Source organism: Populus nigra, chromosome 10 (genome assembly GCF_951802175.1).
Source record: "Populus nigra chromosome 10, ddPopNigr1.1, whole genome shotgun sequence".
In the NCBI taxonomy this organism is placed as follows: Eukaryota; Viridiplantae; Streptophyta; class Magnoliopsida; order Malpighiales; family Salicaceae; genus Populus; species Populus nigra.
The window spans coordinates 16,565,937-16,587,117 of NC_084861.1; the positions used below are offsets into that span (position 1 = coordinate 16,565,937).

General features: G+C 36.0%; 3 protein-coding genes across 3 annotated transcripts; all 3 read left to right on the forward strand.

The window, feature by feature from the left end:
- Positions 1-1,885: 1,885 nt before the first annotated feature.
- On the forward strand, positions 1,886-8,190 carry LOC133704941 (pumilio homolog 5). Its single transcript, XM_062130007.1, has 10 exons — positions 1,886-2,090; positions 2,655-3,367; positions 3,802-5,198; positions 5,304-5,445; positions 5,570-5,677; positions 5,766-5,978; positions 6,063-6,173; positions 6,662-6,856; positions 7,592-7,763; positions 7,888-8,190. The coding sequence occupies exons 2-10, from the start codon at positions 2,744-2,746 to the stop codon at positions 7,908-7,910; spliced, it is 2,985 nt and encodes a 994-aa protein (XP_061985991.1). The 5' UTR covers positions 1,886-2,090; positions 2,655-2,743; the 3' UTR covers positions 7,911-8,190.
- A 2,308-nt stretch (positions 8,191-10,498) lies between these two features.
- Positions 10,499-13,294, forward strand: LOC133705508 (reticulon-like protein B22). The gene is made up of 4 exons (XM_062130761.1): positions 10,499-10,902; positions 11,052-11,193; positions 11,850-11,919; positions 12,996-13,294. The coding sequence occupies exons 1-4, from the start codon at positions 10,682-10,684 to the stop codon at positions 13,109-13,111; spliced, it is 549 nt and encodes a 182-aa protein (XP_061986745.1). The 5' UTR covers positions 10,499-10,681; the 3' UTR covers positions 13,112-13,294.
- A 1,143-nt stretch (positions 13,295-14,437) lies between these two features.
- Positions 14,438-17,499, forward strand: LOC133705507 (probable mitochondrial adenine nucleotide transporter BTL1). The gene is made up of 6 exons (XM_062130760.1): positions 14,438-14,634; positions 14,733-14,927; positions 15,257-15,351; positions 15,849-16,182; positions 16,505-16,742; positions 16,976-17,499. Exons 2-6 carry the CDS (start codon positions 14,748-14,750, stop codon positions 17,224-17,226), a joined length of 1,098 nt encoding a protein of 365 aa, XP_061986744.1. The 5' UTR covers positions 14,438-14,634; positions 14,733-14,747; the 3' UTR covers positions 17,227-17,499.
- The last annotated feature ends 3,682 nt before the right edge of the window (positions 17,500-21,181 follow it).

Consider the following 21,181-nt stretch of genomic DNA (forward strand, 5'->3'; position numbering starts at 1 on the left):
TTTTCATATCGGCGTATCAAAATGATCTGAAAACACCAAAAAATATCAATTTGAAGCATAGTTATATAAACTCTATCTCATTTAAATAAATATGTAAATTCAATTTATTTATCGATTTGAATTTAAGTGGACCGCCGTAATTGAATTCAATTAAAATGTATAATTGATTCCAAATGTTAGGTTCTTTCCTCTTGAAATCCAGCGGACAGGGACGACGTGGGAAAGTTTTGGAAACACTGAGGCTGACGTTGAGATATTTGAAACTACAAGAACCAGAGTAGAATATTGATGATTCCATGGAAGTGAAGAGATGGTTCATGCTTTATTATATAAATTTCGTCACGTCAGAGGTTTCTTTATTACTTTGGAGATACGCTTTTAATAATTATATTATATATCCCAGACTCGGAGGTACGTACACCTGTGCCTCTCTCTATCTATCTTGCTCAGGCTTCAACCGGAAGCTTTCTCCGGGCCTGCAACCTTATCCATCCGTGGGTTTTTTAAAGCGTGTTTATCTTCCTTCAAATAATTGCTTTTTTAAATTTATTTTTAATTTTTGGGTTTTTCCATTTCATTTTAATGTAAAAAATATTATTTAAAAACAAGACTTTAAAAAATAATTATTATTACGATTTCAAACCGTACTTGAATATCTGATAAATGCACTGTGGTCGTGGTGGTACAGGGGGCATCCATGTAATTAAATTAAAGCAGTTATACCAGGCTGTAAAGAAATTGCAGGAGAGAGGGTTTTGGCACTTACGCGTAAATGATAGGCTAGCCACCTGGCTTGCATGCCACGTGTCAATTAGAAGTGGATAGAGAGAGGAATAGTGGTTCAAATCGAGTGTTTGTTTAGATCGTGCAACTGATAATCTGCTGCAAATCAAATTATATTTGACATCTTGTCCTTTCTTCTTGACGCGTGGATTAAAATAGTATTTCATATGGTAAAGACCATGGAATTTCAAGCTATTCTTTATTTTAATTTAAATAATTATCAAGAACAAAAAAAATCATATTTATTTAAATAAAAAAATAAAAATCTTCAAAATTAATTTTTGAACCCAAAAACCAACACCATAATTAATATAATTATGAATCTATTCTAAATAGATTATTTCTCAGGTTGTTATATGAAAATTGAATATAAAAAGGAAAGTTTTTACGCCAAATGCACTCGTGCAAAATATATATCAGCATACCATCTACTCGTAGAAAAACGGAATTCATGGACAATTATCAAAATATATTTTATTTGTGTCAAAATGAAAAAAAAAGAAGAGATTTTTCATTTCACATTGCTTTCTAAATTCAGAAAGACTTGTAGAAAATCATCAACAATTTATATAAACAAGAACAGCTCTACTGAAATATTTCTAAAAAGAATTTAATCTAAATATAAAAGAAGAAAGTGGTGGAAAAACTAGAAGCTATTCCTATGATCACAAGATAAAGGAAAATCACGAGGAGACATTGATTCCATGTGACCAATTTCCTAAACATATATTTGGGAGATTTCTTTCCTGCAAGTCCTGCAGAATATATCAAATCCCAAAATGGAGAGACACGCAAGAGTGTAATCACTCCAAACACGCCCTCCATGACAAGCTGCAACTTGAAGAAGCCACGTGTCACCAACATGTCTCTCTTGAAAGATCCTGAGCAAACACGTGTCCATGCATCACCCGAGGTCCTGAACCGTGTCTCCCATAAGACCAAACCACCCCAAGTCCCGCCACAAAGTCACAGCGCCACCCAGCCCCCACAAAGAGGGCAGATAGTGGCATTCTCGTCCTTCGACATAACAACACTAGAAAACAAGGTGCCTAATTATGCTTAATTAAATGAAAAGCTGTAATTAATTAATTAATTAATGTGGAGGGGACAGACAAAGTCCAAAGGAAGACTTGAAATTCACCCTGGCTTCGGGGTTAACTCTGAGGTTTCTTTGCAAACTGCCATTTGTAGTTTTCAACCCTAAACTCTCTCTCTCTCTAACATCTGTGTGCTTACTCCAGAACTCTCCAACAGACTCGGGGGCAGGGTTTGTTTCAGACTCCCCAGGTCTTTTTTTTTATCAGCTGGTAAGGCTCTCTCTTCCTAAGTGCTTTTCTCATCTATGGTTTGTGATCAGTGAATTTGATTGTTGAGTGGTTTGGTTTCATGTAGAGGGAGTCTGTGGCTTTAAGAATAAAAGGGTTTCTTTTATTTCCTTTAATTTGGCGATTTTGTTCGACGGTGGAGTCTTAATTGTCTGTTGGGGTTTAGTGGATTTCCCAAGTTTTCAGTCGGGGTTACAAAGAGAAAAAAAAAATCGAGCTTTCATCGTTTTTAATGGTGTAGCCACATATACAGAGGCTGACCAGAAGAATAAACTTTTGCTGTTCGTGTTTGGTTTAAATATTTTGTCATAATTCTGTTTGAAATTGGGTATTTTTGAAGCACCAGGTATGGACTTTTTAGAGGAAAATATTTCAGATAGTAGAATTATACAAGTTATCAATGTTTTGGAGTTGCATAAATTTATCAATTTTAAAGCATGGAGTACTCTGTTCAGCTGTACCTAGTCACAGGTCAGGTGCCTGCAGCCTGCAGCCTGCCTGTGTCATCTCTATAATGGTTAGTAATTTTTACTTCTTGAATTGCAGAACTGGACCGTCATGGCTTTGATGCATTGCTGGAAACAATGTAAGTTTCTTCTCTGAACAGAAAAGAGTTGGTTGTAAGTCTAAGCAGGATGGCTACTGAAAGCCCCATGAGAATGGTGGAGAGTGGTGGTGCTAGAAAGTGGTCCAGTTCTAAGGATTCTGCTGTACTTGGATCACCCTTAAGAAGTATGGCAGCAGAGGAATTAGGATTGCTTCTGAAGAGGCAGGGATTCCGTGGCGATGAAACTGACACGATTCCCAGTCGAAGTGGCAGTGCACCACCAAGTATGGAGGGGTCATTTGCTGCTATTGGAAACCTTTTAGCTCAACACAACTCAGGCATGAGTTCTAGCTTGGAAAGTTTAGGCAGTGTTATTGAAAATTGTGAGTCAGAAGAACAACTCCGCTCTGATCCAGCCTACTTTGCATACTACTGCTCCAATGTCAACTTGAATCCAAGGCTTCCTCCACCACTATTGTCACGGGAGAATCGGCGCCTGGTGCACCATATTGGTGGTTTTGGGAATAATTGGAGACCTGAAAGTGGCAATGGATCCCTGCAACTTCCCAAAAGTTCCCTTTCAACTCACAAGGAGGAGCCAAATGAAGATAGATCACCTAGAGGAGCTTCAGAAAATAGTGGCGTGTATATATCTGGACAGAACACAACTTCTTTGGCAGGTCGACATAAGAGTTTGGTGGATCTCATTCAGGTATGTGGCTTTCTTCTTTCAGGAAAGTAACACTTGGAGTTTAGTGAATTGGCATGATAAGCATGATATGTTATTAGCCATCTCTCTTATACATTTTTGGTGATTTTTTGCTGCTGGTTTAGTTGGTTTCTTCTGAGGTCTGATGCTGGTCTAGAATTAACAGTGGGGAGTCTCAATTTCTGGGACACGTTAACTTTTCGTGCTTGGTTCATTTCATGCTCTTGAAATTTGTTCGTCTCTTCCTTTTAATTTCTGTCACATTTTATATGTTGTATAGCATTTAATATATCAAAGGATATTGCATGTATATTTGTACGTGTAGCTTTTTCCAGATCATATAAATTTCATCAACTAATTTCTCGCTTTTTGATATGTGTGGCTTTGCTCTAACCATTGCCCTCAAACCCCCTACATTCTCTTTGATGAATTTGTAGGAAGACTTCCCTCGGACCCCTTCTCCTGTATACAGCCAGTCCCGTTCCTCAAGCCATGCAGCAGAAGTAGGGATTGATCATGATGTCCATGCAATTTCATCAAATGTTTCTTCTGCCAGCATGTCCAAAATATCAGAATCAAATGCTGGTTCTGATGTTTGTGTTGATACGTATGCACTGGAGGTTGATGCTTTGAGGTTGGTATCCATCAATGATCCTCCAAGTGCTGATTTGCCAACTTCACCATGTCGTGCTGGGACTCCAACCCAGCAAAAAGGTGAATCCAGCACTAAAGGTACTGGATTTGAGGTTGATGCCTCGATTAGAGGTTCCCATCAATCAGGCTCTGCCAGAATGGAGTTGAGAACAAAAAACAAACAAGATCAGCAAACTTATGGAAGGAATATACCACAGCATCATTCACACAGCCAGCAAGGCATTCCACATCAGGTTCAAGTGATTTCTCAAGGTACAAATCCATCTCACAGTAGCATGGGAAAACCTTCTCATGGTTATCCTAAATTCTCCTCCACTGAGGTACTTCCATCATCGCATTCCCCTGCGATGAGCCCTCCTTTCTATGCACCACAAGGAGCTTTTATGACTGCAGGGGCTCCCTTTTACCAGCCATCTAGTGTATACCCCCCACAGTATAATATGGGTGGATATGCTGTTGGTTCCGCGTTTATTTCCCCATATATGCCTGGATTTCCATCTCACAGCACTATTCCCGTGTCATTTGGTGGTGCTCCTGGTCCAAGCAATGATGGTCGAACTGCTGATGCTTCAGCAGTTCAACAAATAGGTAGCTTGCAACATCTGGCCAAGTTTTATGGACAACATGGATTAATGCTACAACCTTCTTTTGTGGACCCTCTTCACGCACAACTCTTTCAACATCCTTTCGGGGATGTATATAGTGCTGCTACTCCTCATAATCGTTTGGCATCAAGCGGAACTACTGGGCCTCAGATTGATTCTTTCATTCCACAGAAAGATTTGGCAGCTGCTGCTCATATGGCCAATCAGAAAGTTCTAACTTCAACAAATGGAGGTTTAAGCATTCCCGTTCCAGGAAAAATAGGAATTTCTGGTGGTAGCTATTATGGAGGTCCCCCAGGCATGGGTGTCATAACCCATTTCCCAGCCTCACCTCTTACCAGTCCAGTGCTTCCATCATCTCCAGTAGGCGGAGTCAATCATCTAAGTCGGCGAACTGACTTGAGATTTCCCCAAGGTTCCAGTAGAAATTCAGGATTATATTTCAGAGGTCAAGAACAGAGAGCAGTTAACAGCGCTGATGACCCCAAAAGGCATTACTTTCTTGAAGAACTAAAATCAAACAATGCCCGGAAATTTGAACTCTCTGATGTAGCAGGGCGCATAGTTGAATTCAGGTGTGTCTAAACTGCATGTTTTTTGCATCTCTTTTTGATTGCCATGTCATTCCAAGCATAAAAAATTAATACCGAGAATAATTTTTGTTGTACGCTTAACTGCAGTGTTGACCAACATGGCAGTCGATTTATTCAGCAAAAACTGGAAAATTGCAATGTTGAGGAAAAGGAGTCTGTATTTAAAGAAGTTCTTCCTCATGCTCCAAAACTAATGACAGATGTTTTTGGAAATTATGTTATTCAAAAAGTATGTTATCATGTTTTTCTTGCTTTGACCTTTTTTTTTCTTCTCCTTGCAATTGTCTCACCATCCTTGATTTTCATAAAAACCAATTGTTATTGATTATTTAACCTGGTATTCTGTACTACAGTTTTTTGAACATGGAAGTCCTGAACAGAGAATAGAGCTTGCAGAAAAACTTTCTGGACAAATGTTGCAGTTAAGTTTGCAAATGTATGGTTGTCGTGTAATTCAGAAGGTATGTTATGTATCCTACATGAATAGTCTTGCCGTCCCAAATACAGTACTTTAGTTGATAAAGATAATCATATATTTTCTTTCTCAAGGCCCTCGAAGTGATTGAGCTTGATCAGAAAGCAAAACTTGCTCAAGAGCTTGATGGGCATGTTATGAGATGCGTACATGATCAAAATGGAAACCATGTAATACAGAAGTGTATAGAATGTGTACCCGCGGAGCATATTGAATTTATTATATCTGCGTTTCGAGGCCAAGTTGTCACACTGTCAACTCATCCCTATGGTTGCCGTGTCATTCAGGTAATGCAACTGTTTAATGGGGACACAATCTTCTTTATCATTTTCTCTACCATACTTCAACTCTATGCTTTTGGTTTGTGATAGAGAGTTTTGGAGCATTGTTCTGATGAGCTGCAAAGTCAATGTATAGTTGATGAGATCTTAGAATCTTCCTACCTTCTTGCTCAAGACCAGTATGGCAACTATGTTACCCAGGTTTGTTTTTTCCACAGCACAATATACTTTATGATACGAGTATCAACGTTTTGCATGTGAAGTGTTGATCACTAATATGAACAGTTTGCCCCAACAAAAGTTAGGGCACAACCGCCCCTTGCAGATTGGTATCTTTTTTTTTTTGGTGTGTAGAAGGGATTTTAGTCTCAAATTAACAAGTGGACAATTATATTGATTTTTGGTTTTATAGCAAGTTTTTTTTTTTTTTTTCATTTTTGAAAAACTGCTACTAAATTTTTGTTAGGTTTGGCTAATTGTAGATTTACTTTGTGGGCTAGCTTATTAGTTTGAGCCAGTATTTACCGTGCCTTGCTGGTGCAGTTGGTCCAAGTTTTAATTTGTTTTCATATTACCATATTTTGTTAGGAATTTGTGTGCTCCTGTATTTCATGTTTTGCCCTTCGCCTCCACATCTATTGAGTATTTCCAATTTGTTTTCCTCTTAAGATTTGCTTTGCTGCTTGCAGCATGTTTTGGAGAGGGGAAAGCCCCATGAGAGGAGCCAAATTATCAGCAAGTTGACTGGGAAAATTGTACAAATGAGTCAGCATAAGTATGCATCAAATGTTGTCGAGAAGTGTTTGAAGCATGCTGATGCTGCTGAAAGGGAGCTCATGATTGGGGAGATTATTGGGCAGTCTGAGGAAAATGACAACTTGCTGGTAAGTTAAAAGGAGAAATAAGTAACACTGTAACTTGAAAACCACTGCCCTTCATTGTTTTGAGTTATTTTATCCCCTGATTACTACTACTAGAAGGGGCTTTCAGTTTTATTTATTGAGCTCGTGGAAGCCTTTTTCTTTTTTACCTTTCTCAGTTGGGGTTGGATACTGCATTGTTTTCCTCTTATCTTGATCAATTTCATTATTGATATGATGAGTTCCATTTTAGCTGCCAGCTTAGCGCAACCATCTTCTGTGTTGATTTCGGAACCAGCTATGCTGGAAGCACTTCAAACCCAAATCTACCATAGCCAAAGTTTAGTTAAAGCAACATGTTTAATTAATCATCTGCTCATTAAAGTGAAGTTTTTGAACTGGATTTAGAATTTGGTGCTGTTGGATATTCTAATGGTAGGCTCTGTTTCTTCCTTGAGATTAATAAACTCTCTGTAAGGTGATTATAAACTCTTCTTGAGCAGAGGTTATTTAAAAGAAAAGAAGTATCAGAGGTTGAATCACTACTATTTGTCCTCAAATAGAATTGCAAATGAATAAGATTGTTATGAACTGAGATATAGTCAAACTGATTTCTTCAAATTGGTACCATTCAAGAATTTGTCTGAATGTTGACAATGCACAGATTCTTGGCAATACGCGCCAGTGATACTGTATGATAGGACTCTATAGACTGTTTTCTGCTTGCTAATTGCATCTTCTTTTGGCCTTGAATGTCAGATAATGATGAAGGACCAATTTGCCAATTATGTTGTCCAAAAGATACTTGAAACAAGCAATGATAAACAGAAGGAAATATTGCTCAGTCGTATCAATGCCCACCTTAATGCTCTGAAGAAGTACACTTACGGGAAGCACATTGTTGCCCGGTTCGAGCAACTATGCGGTGAAGGTGCGCCAACCTTTTTGAATCCTAAAATAAAGCACGAGTTTCATTTTTGCACCTGAAAAAACGAGCCTTGTGATTTTAGTGCTAGAGCTGTGGCAATGATGGTAATGCTTGATTTATGATGCAGAAGGGCAAGTGCTGGAAACTTGATCGGTTAGAAGAAGACACAGGGGCGAACTGACTGGGAATGCTGATCGTTGCAGGCATGGAAACATGGGGGGGCAGGAGAAGAGAAGAGAAGAGAACATGGGATGGACAGCTGAAACTCGGAGAAATGGCAGGAATGAGGGGTGTCGTGCCATTTGTAGGTGCTTGTTGAGATTGCAGAATTTAATAAAACAGAATTATAATGTATTATAAATATACTCCTTTGATTTGTATATTTTATGTATAGAATTAAGTAATGGTGATTGGTGTCTTTTTTATTTCATTGATTAAGCTGAGCTTGTCTTCTTCTTTCTTTCTTCTTTCTTTTTTCCCCTTTATATATACACTAGATGACATGTCTGCGCATTGTTGTGGGTTTATAAAATAAATGCACTTGATAGTGTTATAATTGTGAATCAACGCTAGATAAATAATATAAATTAAAGGTATGATGGAATAAATATTTCATGACGAAAAAAAAAGTTTGTGTTGATGATTAAAAACTTAGATACTGAACAAAATGATTTGTAGCAATTTACAGTGTTTTGTGAGGAAAGATACAGTGTTTTCATTGCGTGATTTAGCTTTTCAGTTAATAAAAAAAATTACAAAGCTAAATTCTTTACCAACTTAATATTAAAAAAAAACCAACAAAGATAATTTTGGAAGGAAAAAAACTCATGAGAAAAAAACGTTGTAGTAATTGACAATGTTTTGTGAGGAAAACTATAGTATTTTTTCCAATAAAATAAAATAAAAAACCATTTAGAAAAATATTGTAGCAATCCACAGTGTTTTGTGAGAAAAACTACAACGCTTTTCTCATATGATTTAGTTTTATTGTAGTTATAATTCTTAACCAACTCAATATTAAAAAAACAATTATAAAAAAATCACATGGGAAAACACTGCAACAATTCACAATGTTTTAAAGAAAAAAATTACAAAGTTAAATTCTTAATTAGCTCAATATTAAAAAAAAATCAACAGAGACAATTTTAGAAAAAAAATAACAAAACAAACACCAAAAAAAAAATCATGTTGGAAACATTGTAGCTATTCACAGTGTTTTGTGATGAAAGCTACAGTGCTTCCCCACATGATTTAGCCTTATTTGTAATGACTTGTAATTGTAATTCACAAACAACTCAATATTAAAAAAAATAAAATTGAAAAAGATAATTTGAAAAAAATTATAACAAAAAAAAACCATGCGGAGAGACACTGTAGCAATCCACAATGTTTTATGAGCGAAGTTACAATACTTTCCCCAGATGATTAAACTTTATTACAAAGTTAAATTCTAACCAACTCAATATTAAAAAAATTAAAATCGACGAAGATAATTTTGAAAAAAAATCACAAAAAAAAAAACATAAAAGAAACTAGAAAAAAACCATGTGAGGAAAAACTATATCAATCCATAGTTTTTTGTGAGAAAAAACTTGTATTTACTTGTAATTGCAATTATTAACCAGCTTAATATTTAAAAAATAAAATTAATAAAGATAATTTTAGAGAAAAACATAACAAAAACAGAAAAAAACCACGTGGGAAAAAACACAGTAGCAATCAACAGTAATTTTCGAGGAAAATTACAGTGCTTTCTTCACATATTGTAACTGTAATTTTTAACCAGCTCAATATTAAAAAATAAAATTAAAAAAGATAATTTCAGAGAAAATCATAAAAAAACCATGTGGAGAAACACTGTAACAATAAAAAATGTTTTAAAGAAAAAAAATTATAAAAAAAATTCTCAATTAACTCAATATTAAAAAAAATTGACAAATATAATTTTGAAGAATAAAAAAATAAAATAGAAAAACTATGTGGAAAAATATCGCAGCAATTTACAGTATTTTAAAGAAAAAAATTACAAAGAAAAAATTTTAACCAGGTCAATATTTAAAAAGTAAAATCAACAAAAATAATTTTTTTTTAAAAAGGAAAAGTTAGCAAAAAAAAAAAAGAGGGGGAAAATCAATGTAAATTATTGTTGTAATCCACAGTGTTTTAGGTATGAGGAATAATGATTCCCCATGCCATTTAGATATTGTTAATATATATATATATACACCCACATTTTACTGTATATCTATATTTATATTTCTAAAAATAAAAAAACTCATAAGATATTACTGGAGTTTCTCAATAACATGTAAAGTGGTTTTCTAGACTTGGTTTTTAGAAGTTACAAAAAATTTTAAAATATTATATTATTTGTAAATTTTTTTAATTTGATTTGATTTAATTTTTATATATGAAAACAAAGAAATAATATAAAAACATCTTCAATTTTATATCAATTTAAAATATCACATTATTTGTAAATTTTTTTAATTTAATTTAATTTTTATATCAATTTTAAAAAACAAACAAATAATATAAAAGCATCTTCAATTTTGCATGAAACTGAACTAAACTTCTGATTTTTAATTTTTGTATATGAGTATATTATTTGTAAAAAAGGTTTTTTTTTTATTAACTCTCACCGTAGATGATATTATATAAACACAACACGTGTTATGAAAATACGTAATTTTAAAAAAATATTAATTGAGGCCAGATGGAGTTTTGTTAAATAAAATACTCGAATAAAAGAGAGAGAGAGAGAGAGAGAGAGAGAGAGAGAGAGAGAAGAAAAGAGATGGTTAGATTAGTTTAAAGTTAAAACTAGAGTTGAAAAGAAAGGTCAAAGGCTCGTGAATCTGCAGTGGGGATCCATCCAACAAGAGCAAGGAAGAAATGGAAGATTGAAAACGAAGAAGAAGATGATGGCAGATAGAGATAGCATAAGCAACATCAAGGGAAAGCTAGAAGGTGGTGGTGGTGAAATAGGGAAGGCTTTGATTGGATTAGTGAGTGGAACCTTGGTTTACTACCACTGTGCCTATCGGAATTCTAGCCTCTTCTCTTTGATGTCCGATGTCCTCATCGTCCTCCTCTGCTCCCTCGCTATTCTCGGCCTTCTCTTCCGCCAATTAAACATCTCGTACTTCTCTCTCTTTTCCCTTTCCTTTCCTTTCCTTTTCCCCAATTCCAATTTTAGGGTTTTTCTTTTCCTTCCTTTGAATTGCATTTTGGTCATAATAATAATAATAATTATGATGATGGAATTGCAATTAAAAATAATAAAAATAGGGTACCAGTGGATCCATTGGAGTGGCAGATATCACAGGACACAGCTAACAGTATAGTAGCATGGTTTGCTAATACCATTGGAGCTGCTGAATCTGTCCTCAGGGTTGCTGCTACTGGCCACGACAAGCGCCTTTTCTTCAAGGTTATCCATCCCTCCATTTCTTACTTCACTACTGCTTAGTCGGGTTTCAATTTGACTTCATCATGCTAATGCAACTGCAACAAGGTGTAATTAGGATTCTTTGTACGACTTTATCCAAAACAAGTTGTTGCTTCTGAATATAACTATCTTTTTAGGTCCATTTCCAATGCTATTATTCACTTGATTTTGGACGCGGGAAAATTGTTAATTAATGCAAGTGAAGACTAGGGATGAGTTATGTTTCTTTATCCTCAGATAATCTTCTACTGTTGATGTAGGCATGCTTCTTGAATCTTAAAATCCATCATCATGATCTCTGCAATAAATAGGACTGAGCCTCTGCATTTTATATCTTAACAGATGGGGTTTGTCTGTGGTATCTTTTGATTTTCTCATTGCCTTGATCGGCAGATGCTGCCCCCCCTCTCCCAGTCCCATTTATTGTCTAGAATTAGCAGTCTTAGCTAAATCATGTGATTTTCTACAAATTAACCTGCCTGGACCGAGATTCATTGCTCATTCGGGAACCTCTTGAAGAGTCTTGTAGAAAAGCTTTCTGGTTTTTACTGGCATGCCTTCACAATGGCCACAACATTTTTCTTTACAGATTTTATCAAATGTAACAGGAAGTTAATCTTGTCTTTTTCTTTCCTCAGGTCATCGTTTGTCTTTACATACTATCATCTTTGGGCCGACTGGTCTCAGGGGTTACAATTGCTTATGCTGGTATGTGGGCCATAATTTGTTTGCAAATGACATTATTATTGGTTTTGTTCTTATGTATAAAACTGCAATAAGAAATCTGTATTGTTTTTTTTTTTTCAATATGCTTGTTCTTCTTCTGTTCATATCAATCAAGTTTCTCTTTTTAGATCTTCAGTTTCTGTTTCATTACATCTATTGTTTTGTAGAGAATGAGAGTTAATATTAATCAAGTTTCTTTGATGAATGGGTTAAAAATAGTTAATGCGTGCTCATAAGATCCAAATCCAATACCTACTCCCACAATTCTCTCCTCTGGAGGAAAAAAAATGTGGATAGAAAAATTTGGGGTTTTACTGTGGTATCCCTATCTGATATGCAGTGGGATTGGAGGGATCTTGTTTTCCTTGGTTGCTGTCCATGTCTCTCAATTGTAGGAGGATCTTTATCCTCGCTTTTGTATGGATATCTTTTTTTTTCCAATAAATTTATTAAAAAAAGAGTGAGAAAAGAATACAAAAACCTGTTGACTTGGCAGTTTTATGTTGGAATCATGCTTAAAGTCCTTCTATGATTACTCATTGCCTTTGCTTTTTGGCTACATTAACTAATCTACTGAAGAAATCCTTATGTGGCTAAATGGCGCACACACTCTTATGGTAGATTCATACTTTTCATGACTTGTCTTGTTTGAATCGACTTTATTCTCCCTATTGTTCTGTGTCATTGTCATTCATTAATACTGCATATGGAACTCTTTGTTGAGGCACAATAGTGAAAGGCTCAGATCAAGGTGGATATGTGATTTAAATGACGATTGTAGTTTCGAGTCAATATGTTGAATTGTCAATACATAGGGCACAATCAAGCAAAATCACTAGAAGCATATGGGGTTTGGAAGGAGTCAATTCTTTTGTTGGCAGAGTTCTTTATCTTGACAGTGCTTTCTTTTTGCTCTAAGATGGTGGCCTGGCTGCATTTGTCTATGCACAATATTGACTGCTTGTTATTTGAATATTTCATGGAAAATCTTTATTTATCAATAACTAATCATCTTTTTTTTTTTTTAACACATTTATGTTTGGATTTTGCTGGCACAGCATTATGCTTATTCTGTCTTTACATGCTCGCTGAGAACTCACAATCAGGCAGTGCCTGCATCTCTCGATTTCTTGGGCGAGGTAACGGCATTTCTGTAGATTCAGATGCTCTGTAAATTGTACATGTACTGCCATTTTTTAGTGTTCTGTGGTCTCATTACATCCATAGCTGGAAGGAACTCTTGTTGATTTAAATATAGTCTTGTATTCTGCCCATCCGTGAAGTCTTATGATTTTTTCATATTAAACAGATTCTTCGGACAGATTGATAATATGATGAGCAAGTACTTGTCTTATCATTGCAACATTTTTCATTTGAGAAATCCATTGCGAATTTGCTTGAAGCATTTTGTTTTTTAAGCATGCGGGGAACTTCGATTGCTCTGTCCGTCCACAAATTTTTTTGTGCCCTTTGGATGTGATTTTCAGGGACAGTAAGATCCAAAACATCAGGAACCAAGAGCGTGTAAATGATTGTTGTGAATTTTGTGAACTTGTGTTAATGCCAAAGGTCCAATAACACAAGTGGCAAATGCCTTTTGGAGGATGTTCACAGCTTCGCTTTCCTATCCCATTCCTTGTCTACAGAAGTCTCTTTAAATGGTCCCTGGTCATTTGTGGACGAGTATCCCAATGAGAAAAAAAAAAAGAAAAAAAGAAGGGTAAATCACATGGCAGGTGGCCCCCACCAATTCCTGTGCTTCGACAATTCTTTCCCTTTCCATCTCCAAATTCTCAATTTTTTTGTTTTCCATGAAAAGAAATCTTTTAGTTTCTATGGACTTTGGAAAGGGTCGGCCATTCAACAAGGAAAACAAGAGTATTCTGCTAATTGTTTATTTGAAAAAGAACAGAGTCAGCGGGGGCACTCCAATCATTAATTATCAAACTACAATTTGGTGTTGGAAATTACAACTTGGATTTATAAAAACTATTATGGGGGAACAACAATAACACTATGAATACATTCATGAATCTCTCTTTCATTTTCCATTATTTTCTTTTTTGTTTTCTAATATTTTAAGTGCATACTACATACTCAGATTACTCTCACCGCAAACTCATTCCTTCTCTTTATTTATTTATTTATTTGAAGTGTTTGTTTGTTTTTGTATTTTTAAAAATAAGTTTTTTTTATTTTAAATTAATTTTTTATATATTTTTACATCGTTTGAATATATTAATATCAAAAATAATTTTTTCAAAATAAAAAATATTATTTTAATATATTCCAAGCAAAATACATCACTTACTGAAAATGTTTGAAATGTGGTTGATCGATGTTTAAAAGTATTTTTTTATTTTTAAATTGTTTTGATTTATTAATATTAAAAATAATTTAAATATATTTAAAATTCTTTAAAAGCAATCGAATATTTATGCTGTAGTTGGTAGGGCATCTGTTTCTGACACAGACAGACACAGCCTCTAGCAAGAGGAGAAAAAGCGCTCAAAATTGCGCCTTTCAAAAACCCTAGGAAAGAAGGAGTCACCAAAAACAAAAAGCCCTAAAAACCCAAGAAATACCCCCTCCCCTCTCGACTCTCTTTCAAAACAAAAGGAAGCAAGCAAGCAAACAAAAACTCTATCGAGAGGGAAAGGGAAAATATCTCTTCGAACCCAAAAGTCCCACTCTCTGGTACGTCCCTCTCTCCCTCTATTAACACCAACTACTATATAGCTTCATACTACTCTTTTTAAAAAATAAGCTCTTTTTTTCTTGTTTTTTCAAAAAAGAAAAAAAAACCGACGATGGATTTTGAAACTGAATCGCAGAAGAAGAAGTGCGGGGTTCTTGGAGACGTGCTCGGTGGGGTCACCATGGTGCTTCCCAAGGAGCTAGACGAACCTATCCCTCTACCTTCTCCTCCTACTCTTGCTGTTCCTTTTGAGCTTCGATTTCAACTCCCTGATCTCAAGCTTGCTGTTAGCGTATGTGCCTCCTGCTTACTCCTCATCACCATTTTTTACTCCCCTTTGGAATTAAAGCAATTCTTTGTCATTTATTTATTTTTTTGCTTGCGTCGAGACCGAGAGTAATGAAGGAAAAGGAAAGTTATTCAGTAAATAAATGAATTGTGGATGGAATATTCTGAATCTGCCTTTTATTTCTCTCTTTAATAAAGAACCAAGTTGGTTTACATTCAGAATAAAAGTAAAGCCCATATCTTTTTTTTTTCAATTGGGTGAGTTGAATGTTCCTTTTTTGCCTTTTTTTTTAAATAAAAAATATTTTGAATTGAATATGATGAAAAATTCAGGATTTCATGAGGAGTAGAGAAGCCGGTGAGTTTCTCAGTGGGGCTTTAGCAGGGGCTATGACGAAAGCTGTGCTTGCGCCTTTAGAAACCATCAGGTTAAGATTTGTTCTGTGTCTTCTTGTTTCTATAGCACTTGTGTTACTGCTTTTATATAACCATCAGATTAGTATTTGCTATTGTTAGTTGCTATTGAAGTCAGTTTCTATCGGTTAGTGCAAACTGAGTTTGAGATCTAGTCTGTTATCGAAGTAAATCTATTCTATGAAGTAAAATTTGAAAGTGAAAGAGCTCTAGAAATTTGGTCGAATAAATCAATGTAAGTTATTAAATTCCGAGATCTCAGAAGAAAGAAGAGGAGTTTCTTGATTGATTCTATTTGGAAAATTTCCGTACACTCCTACCAGCTTTGCTATAGCATAAATCAGCATTTGTATCATGAAACCAACCAGGTTATGAGAGCTTCCAAAGTTTTACTTACACATGCTAGATATTTTGAAATGTTCGATTTGTTGTTAACTATTTTTATTCGTCTTGACCACTAACTCATGAACAGCCAAACATCTTCCCTGATTTTTTACCTTTTAAAATGCAGAACAAGAATGGTGGTTGGTGTTGGATCCAAAAACATTTCTGGTAGTTTCTTGGAGGTGATTGAGCAGCAGGGTTGGCAGGGACTGTGGGCTGGAAATGGAATCAATATGCTTCGTATAATTCCTACTCAGGCAATTGAACTTGGAACATTCGAGTGTGTCAAGCGAGCGATGACATCAGCACAAGAGAAATGGAATCAGAGTGAATGTCCAAGGGTGCAACTTGGTCCTCTTAGTTTGAGCTTTTCTCTCTCCTGGATTTCTCCAGTTGCTGTGGGTGGTGCCGCTGCTGGGATTTTTAGCACACTTGCATGCCATCCTCTCGAAGTTTTGAAGGTATTTGCACTACAAGCTTTAATATCAAAAATGGAAAATCAGATCAAACTTCATTAGCATTAAGTAGCTATCTGTTGTTTTACTGCATATTCATCATGATTATATATGTTCATATCCCTCCTGGGATCCTGCTCTGACTTGGATAATATGGTGCAATGGTATATCATATTATGTTTTGTTTTAATTAATGAAAATTAGATGTGATATTGGGTCACAACCTTTTCCTTCTACAGAATCAAGTCTGAAAATCTTTGAGAGTTGAGACATCTGTTTATCTCTGTTTTCTAGTTAAAACTGATCGTGACACTTGTATTTCTTACAGGATAGATTGACTGTGAGCCGTGATATATACCCTACTTTAAGCATTGCAATTAGCAAGATTTACAAGGATGGAGGGATTGGTGCCTTCTATGCCGGGATTTCACCTACACTGATTGGCATGCTTCCATACAGTACATGCTACTATTTCATGTATGACACGATGAAGACATCTTATTGTAAGGGAAAAAATAAGAAGTCACTAAACCGTCCAGAGATGCTCCTAATTGGAGCCTTTTCTGGTGAGAAACCAAGTATATTTCAAATAAACATTAGTTTTCAGAGTAGTATTAGAGAAACTGTTTACTTGCTTCTTATTTCTAAGTTAAAGTGTGGAGATTTATCATACATTGCAATCATATGGCTAGTAGAGCATAAATGATTAGATAGACCTGCATTCTAACTGATAACTGTTGTTACAACACCTTCTCGGTCAGCTAGTTGGTAATAATTCATTTATATTTTGGATATACAGGTTTTACTGCTAGCACCCTTAGCTTTCCATTAGAGGTGGCCAGGAAACGGCTAATGGTGGGAGCTCTGCAAGGTAAATGTCCACCCCACATGGCAGCAGCACTTTCAGAAGTAATCAGGGAGGAGGGATTGATGGGACTTTACAGAGGGTGGGGTGCAAGTTGTTTGAAAGTGATGCCTTCCTCAGGCATCACTTGGATGTTTTATGAAGCTTGGAAAGATATACTACTTGTTGAGAAACGGCTTTTATAACAGCTTTGGCAAAAAAATGCTGCATCATGTTCCTTCGGAGGACAATGTTGGGATTGTCATATCATAATCACAAGGCGGAAGGTGGCAGCTGGGCCTGCTGGTGACTGTTCCGGTGACCCAGGATTGAATCTTTGGATATAAGAGGTTCATGGATATCATCATTATATGATTGGGCTATCCTTTTATGTAATGCCCATTTCAATTTCTGACCTAAGCTAAATTTATCAGCCGAGCTTCAGAATAAAAAAAAAAAAAAGTTTTGGCGTCTCATAATCTTTGATATGTACCAAACAGATTTTCGTTCTGTCATTAACAATTTTGTCACTGATAATTCTCAGCACTAATAAATTTGGTTCCATTTATTCAAATCCAAAATGGGTTGGTCTGTGCTAAAGTGTATATAATTTATCTGTAAGATATTCAATTTAAGGGGCTGATTGTGTCAATTGAGATGAGTCTTTTTCGTGGGTCATGTGTTTTTTATATGAACTTGGTATATTTTTTAAAAATAATTATTTTTAAGTGTTGTTTTAAGATTTAAACTCAAATCAAGAGATGAAGCAAATCTTCTTGATCAGTAGACTAATCCGAGCTTGTTGGTGGTAGAATTGGCACCATTACTCCATAAAAGAGCCGTATCTCACCTCTGCGCTCGTTTTTCTAGGGCGTTTGGATCATCTGGTGTAGCTGATATTGTGTTCAATACTGTTGATGGATTTCATTTCAGGATCGAGAGGTTGGTATACTGATACTTTCCACTATTAGAGCATCTAATTCAAGTTCCTCTACAAATGGATCGAATCCCGGCAGTATTGGATTTGTCGCTGATGTTAAACGGATGAATGTTTCCCTGACAAGAGCCAAGCTCTATCTTTGGATTTTGGGTAATGCGAGGACCTTGCAGACAAACCATGATTGGGCGATAGTAAAGAGAGATTTGGTCATCTCAGGAAAACAGCCATATGAATCCTTGTTCAAAACAGCTCCTAGGGATACTTGCAGGGAAGAAAGTATTAATAATCATTTGAGGCAGGCAAAGCATGCTGAAGGCAATGGCAATCGTGGCAAACAAAACGAGCAGAAACTGCAGAGAGCTATGCACAGGGATAAAAACTCTTGGCAAACAAAACAAGCAGAAACTGCACAGAGCTATGCACAAGGATAAAAAGTCTATCAGTTCTGCAACTCAATACGATAGGACTGTTGCTGGAGATGGTAAGAATTTTTCATCTAAAAGGGGAGATATCCAAAGTAGCAACAGAAAATCAAGAGATGAACATGGTCTTCCCAAAAATGTCAAGTCTGTAAATACAGAGGAACCTGTTACTGATGGTGAGAGCAAGGGCAAAGAGGGAAGCGAGAAGAAACGTGACTCGAATTCTTGTACGAGTAAGAAGAAAGATAAATGTGATAATTCGAAGAGTACTAGGGACTGTTCTGAACATGAAATGAGTGGTCGCCATAAAAAAATGAAATTGAACATGTTGAGAGGACCAAGGAAATCTATTGAATGTAACAGAAATCAAAAGAAATTGGATTCTACCTCCTCAGCTGAAGGCAGCCTCAAGACCAGGGAGGTCAATGATGGTAGTGATCGTATTCCTGTAGACTTAATTAGAAAAAAAGGAAAGAACAATGTGAAGCCGTTGACGCCATTCTAAACTCATCTCTCATTTCCTCCAAGAAGTCAGAGACAAGAAAAGGTAAAAAACTCTGCCTTATTTCTGTATTAAGCACTGGAAATCCTTTCCAACCTCCTGTTGAAGTACGAGTAGCGTTTTTGATTTAGTATTTCTTCAGGAGACAGAAAATGCATTTCCACCTTAGATATTTTGCACCTCTTCTTGTTTGTTTTTTCTCCCCGTTGTTTTAATTAGGAGTAACGATGTTGAATGGCAGTTTTTTACTGATGGTTCTGTGGGAAAAATCACTAGTCCTGTCCTAGAATGCATTTTCATGGAAATGGTAAGGACGGTGGATATCACTTTAAAATATCTGACCGAAACCAACACAATGCCATCATTTACATGATATTTTCCTGAAACGTTGGTTCGATTTGGCTTTCTTGTTCAGATACTTGATATTTCCTCATCTGCATTCGTATTTCACTCCTGACAGTTTCACCAGAAACCTCAGAAAAGCTCGATGTAAAATCAGAGCCATCAGCACTGCTGTAAGAGAGAAAATCTTTGAGATCCCAGTACATTATGGTGAAGTTGAATTCCATTTTGAGATTTCAGTGAAGCCTTTTGATCCTCCCTGTAAATTTTTGGAAGCTGCAAAGAAGATAGGGGATCACTTGTACCAAGAGTGAAGCAGCTGGCTGCAGCCATACTTGAACTTGAATGCCGAGATAAACCATGGATTGGATGAGCTTGGTTTACATCCCGTGGCTCATTGTTGCAGACCCTCGAGGCAATACAGCATTGGTCTTGAAAATATAGAAATACTACCAGCATGACATATCATGGCGGATAAGTTTCATTTTTTGGTTCAACACTGCATAGTGCATACCCCTGCAGATTTATATTCTTGCCAATGAGTTTTGCCTGGGAAATCTAGTTTATAATGTCTCTCTGGTGATACCTAGTACTAAGCTACCAAAACCCTGCACATATCGGTTCTTGTAAATACTTGGATTTTCAGTGATCCCTAACGTTATACCTCAGTTTTCTCATAAGTTTGCTCTCTGTCCTTTTCCATGCTAATTACCCTAAATGTATGCAAAAATTGCAATATGTATTGGTGTAGCTTCAAAGTTCAAAGTGCAGGAGGATGATGCGGGATTTGGTCAGTTTCAGCTTCTAATGCCCTTGATATATGCGCGAGCATAAGTCTTGGTTCCCCTGTTCCATACATTTTTGGTCTTTCCTTCTCGTTTATGTTTGTTGTTTTTCCATGTACCAGCATGCTCTTGCAGATTTGATCTTAAATGTTAGCCGACTACGTTTCAGTGTAGTGTGGGAGGCATATTTAAACAACAGTGCTTTCTTGGGCACCTTGGATCTTTTCTAAGGGCACCGCCGCTCACTGGATCTCATCATCAAAGCTCTGGTCAGGTACGAGACATGGGGTTTGAATATGATGGCAACTCCTTTCATATTAGATTTTGTTCGTTACATTTGATGCAGCTGTATACAGTAATAACATGAAGCATCTGACCAAATGCATGATTTTGTCTTAGTTATTAATCTTAACTTTCACTAATTGATCTCAACCAAGTTTGTTTTTGAAATAGATGGAAGTTGATCCAATTAAATTTATCATCTGATTAACCTGATTAAATTAAAATGATATCCGAATGGATTAACTAAAATAATTTTTAATTTTTTTTTCTAAAATAATTTTGTTTCAATTTTGTTTTGGACATAGTTTCATAATTTTGTTTCTTCTTCTTCTTCTTTTTCTTCCCTTTCCCTTGACATAGTTTCATTAAAAAAAAAACAATATTGTATTCGGATAAACCTAATTGACTTGTTGACATGTAAATTCACCTGGATCAATCAATTGGGTCAGATAAGATGGATTACGTTTAAGTTGCAGAAGATCCTTAAGCTCCATACTCTAACCCTTCCCTACATGTTTCCACACCAACCAATAAATCAGGGTCGGCTGTCTCAACAAGACCTGTAAATTTCCATAGCCGCCGCCTCCGGTGAAAAGGGATTGGTTAAATACTAAACAATTGGAATATTTACTTTTGTTTTTTTGTTAGATTGAGATCTAATAATAATAATTCAAGTAGTGTAACTTGCTGCTGCTGCATGCAGACACACCACATGCATATATATATGCAATAGATCGATGGTGGAAATTAAAGGAGAATTAATAATCTTATTGAAGGATTTGCAACATCGATCACGAGTGAAGCCCTGCACTTTCACTATAGAAATTAATCCTACAATATTAATCTCTCCTCTCCTGATCTCATCCTCCTCTGATCATATCTCTACAT

Bases quoted from the DNA above. Each gene is read 5' to 3' on its own strand.
- LOC133704941 (XM_062130007.1), top strand. From the start codon at position 2,744: ATGGCTACTGAAAGCCCCATGAGAATGGTGGAGAGTGGTGGTGCTAGA. The intron at 5,678-5,765 runs GTATGTTATGTA...TTCTTTCTCAAG, and splicing joins GTTGTCGTGTAATTCAGAAG to GCCCTCGAAGTGATTGAGCT. The intron at 5,979-6,062 runs GTAATGCAACTG...GGTTTGTGATAG, and splicing joins ATGGTTGCCGTGTCATTCAG to AGAGTTTTGGAGCATTGTTC.
- LOC133705507 (XM_062130760.1), top strand. From the start codon at position 14,748: ATGGATTTTGAAACTGAATCGCAGAAGAAGAAGTGCGGGGTTCTTGGA. The intron at 14,928-15,256 runs GTATGTGCCTCC...TGAAAAATTCAG, and splicing joins ATCTCAAGCTTGCTGTTAGC to GATTTCATGAGGAGTAGAGA. The intron at 16,183-16,504 runs GTATTTGCACTA...TATTTCTTACAG, and splicing joins ATCCTCTCGAAGTTTTGAAG to GATAGATTGACTGTGAGCCG.
- LOC133705508 (XM_062130761.1), top strand. From the start codon at position 10,682: ATGATGGCAGATAGAGATAGCATAAGCAACATCAAGGGAAAGCTAGAA. The intron at 10,903-11,051 runs GTACTTCTCTCT...TAATAAAAATAG, and splicing joins TTCCGCCAATTAAACATCTC to GGTACCAGTGGATCCATTGG. The intron at 11,920-12,995 runs GTATGTGGGCCA...TTGCTGGCACAG, and splicing joins GGTTACAATTGCTTATGCTG to CATTATGCTTATTCTGTCTT.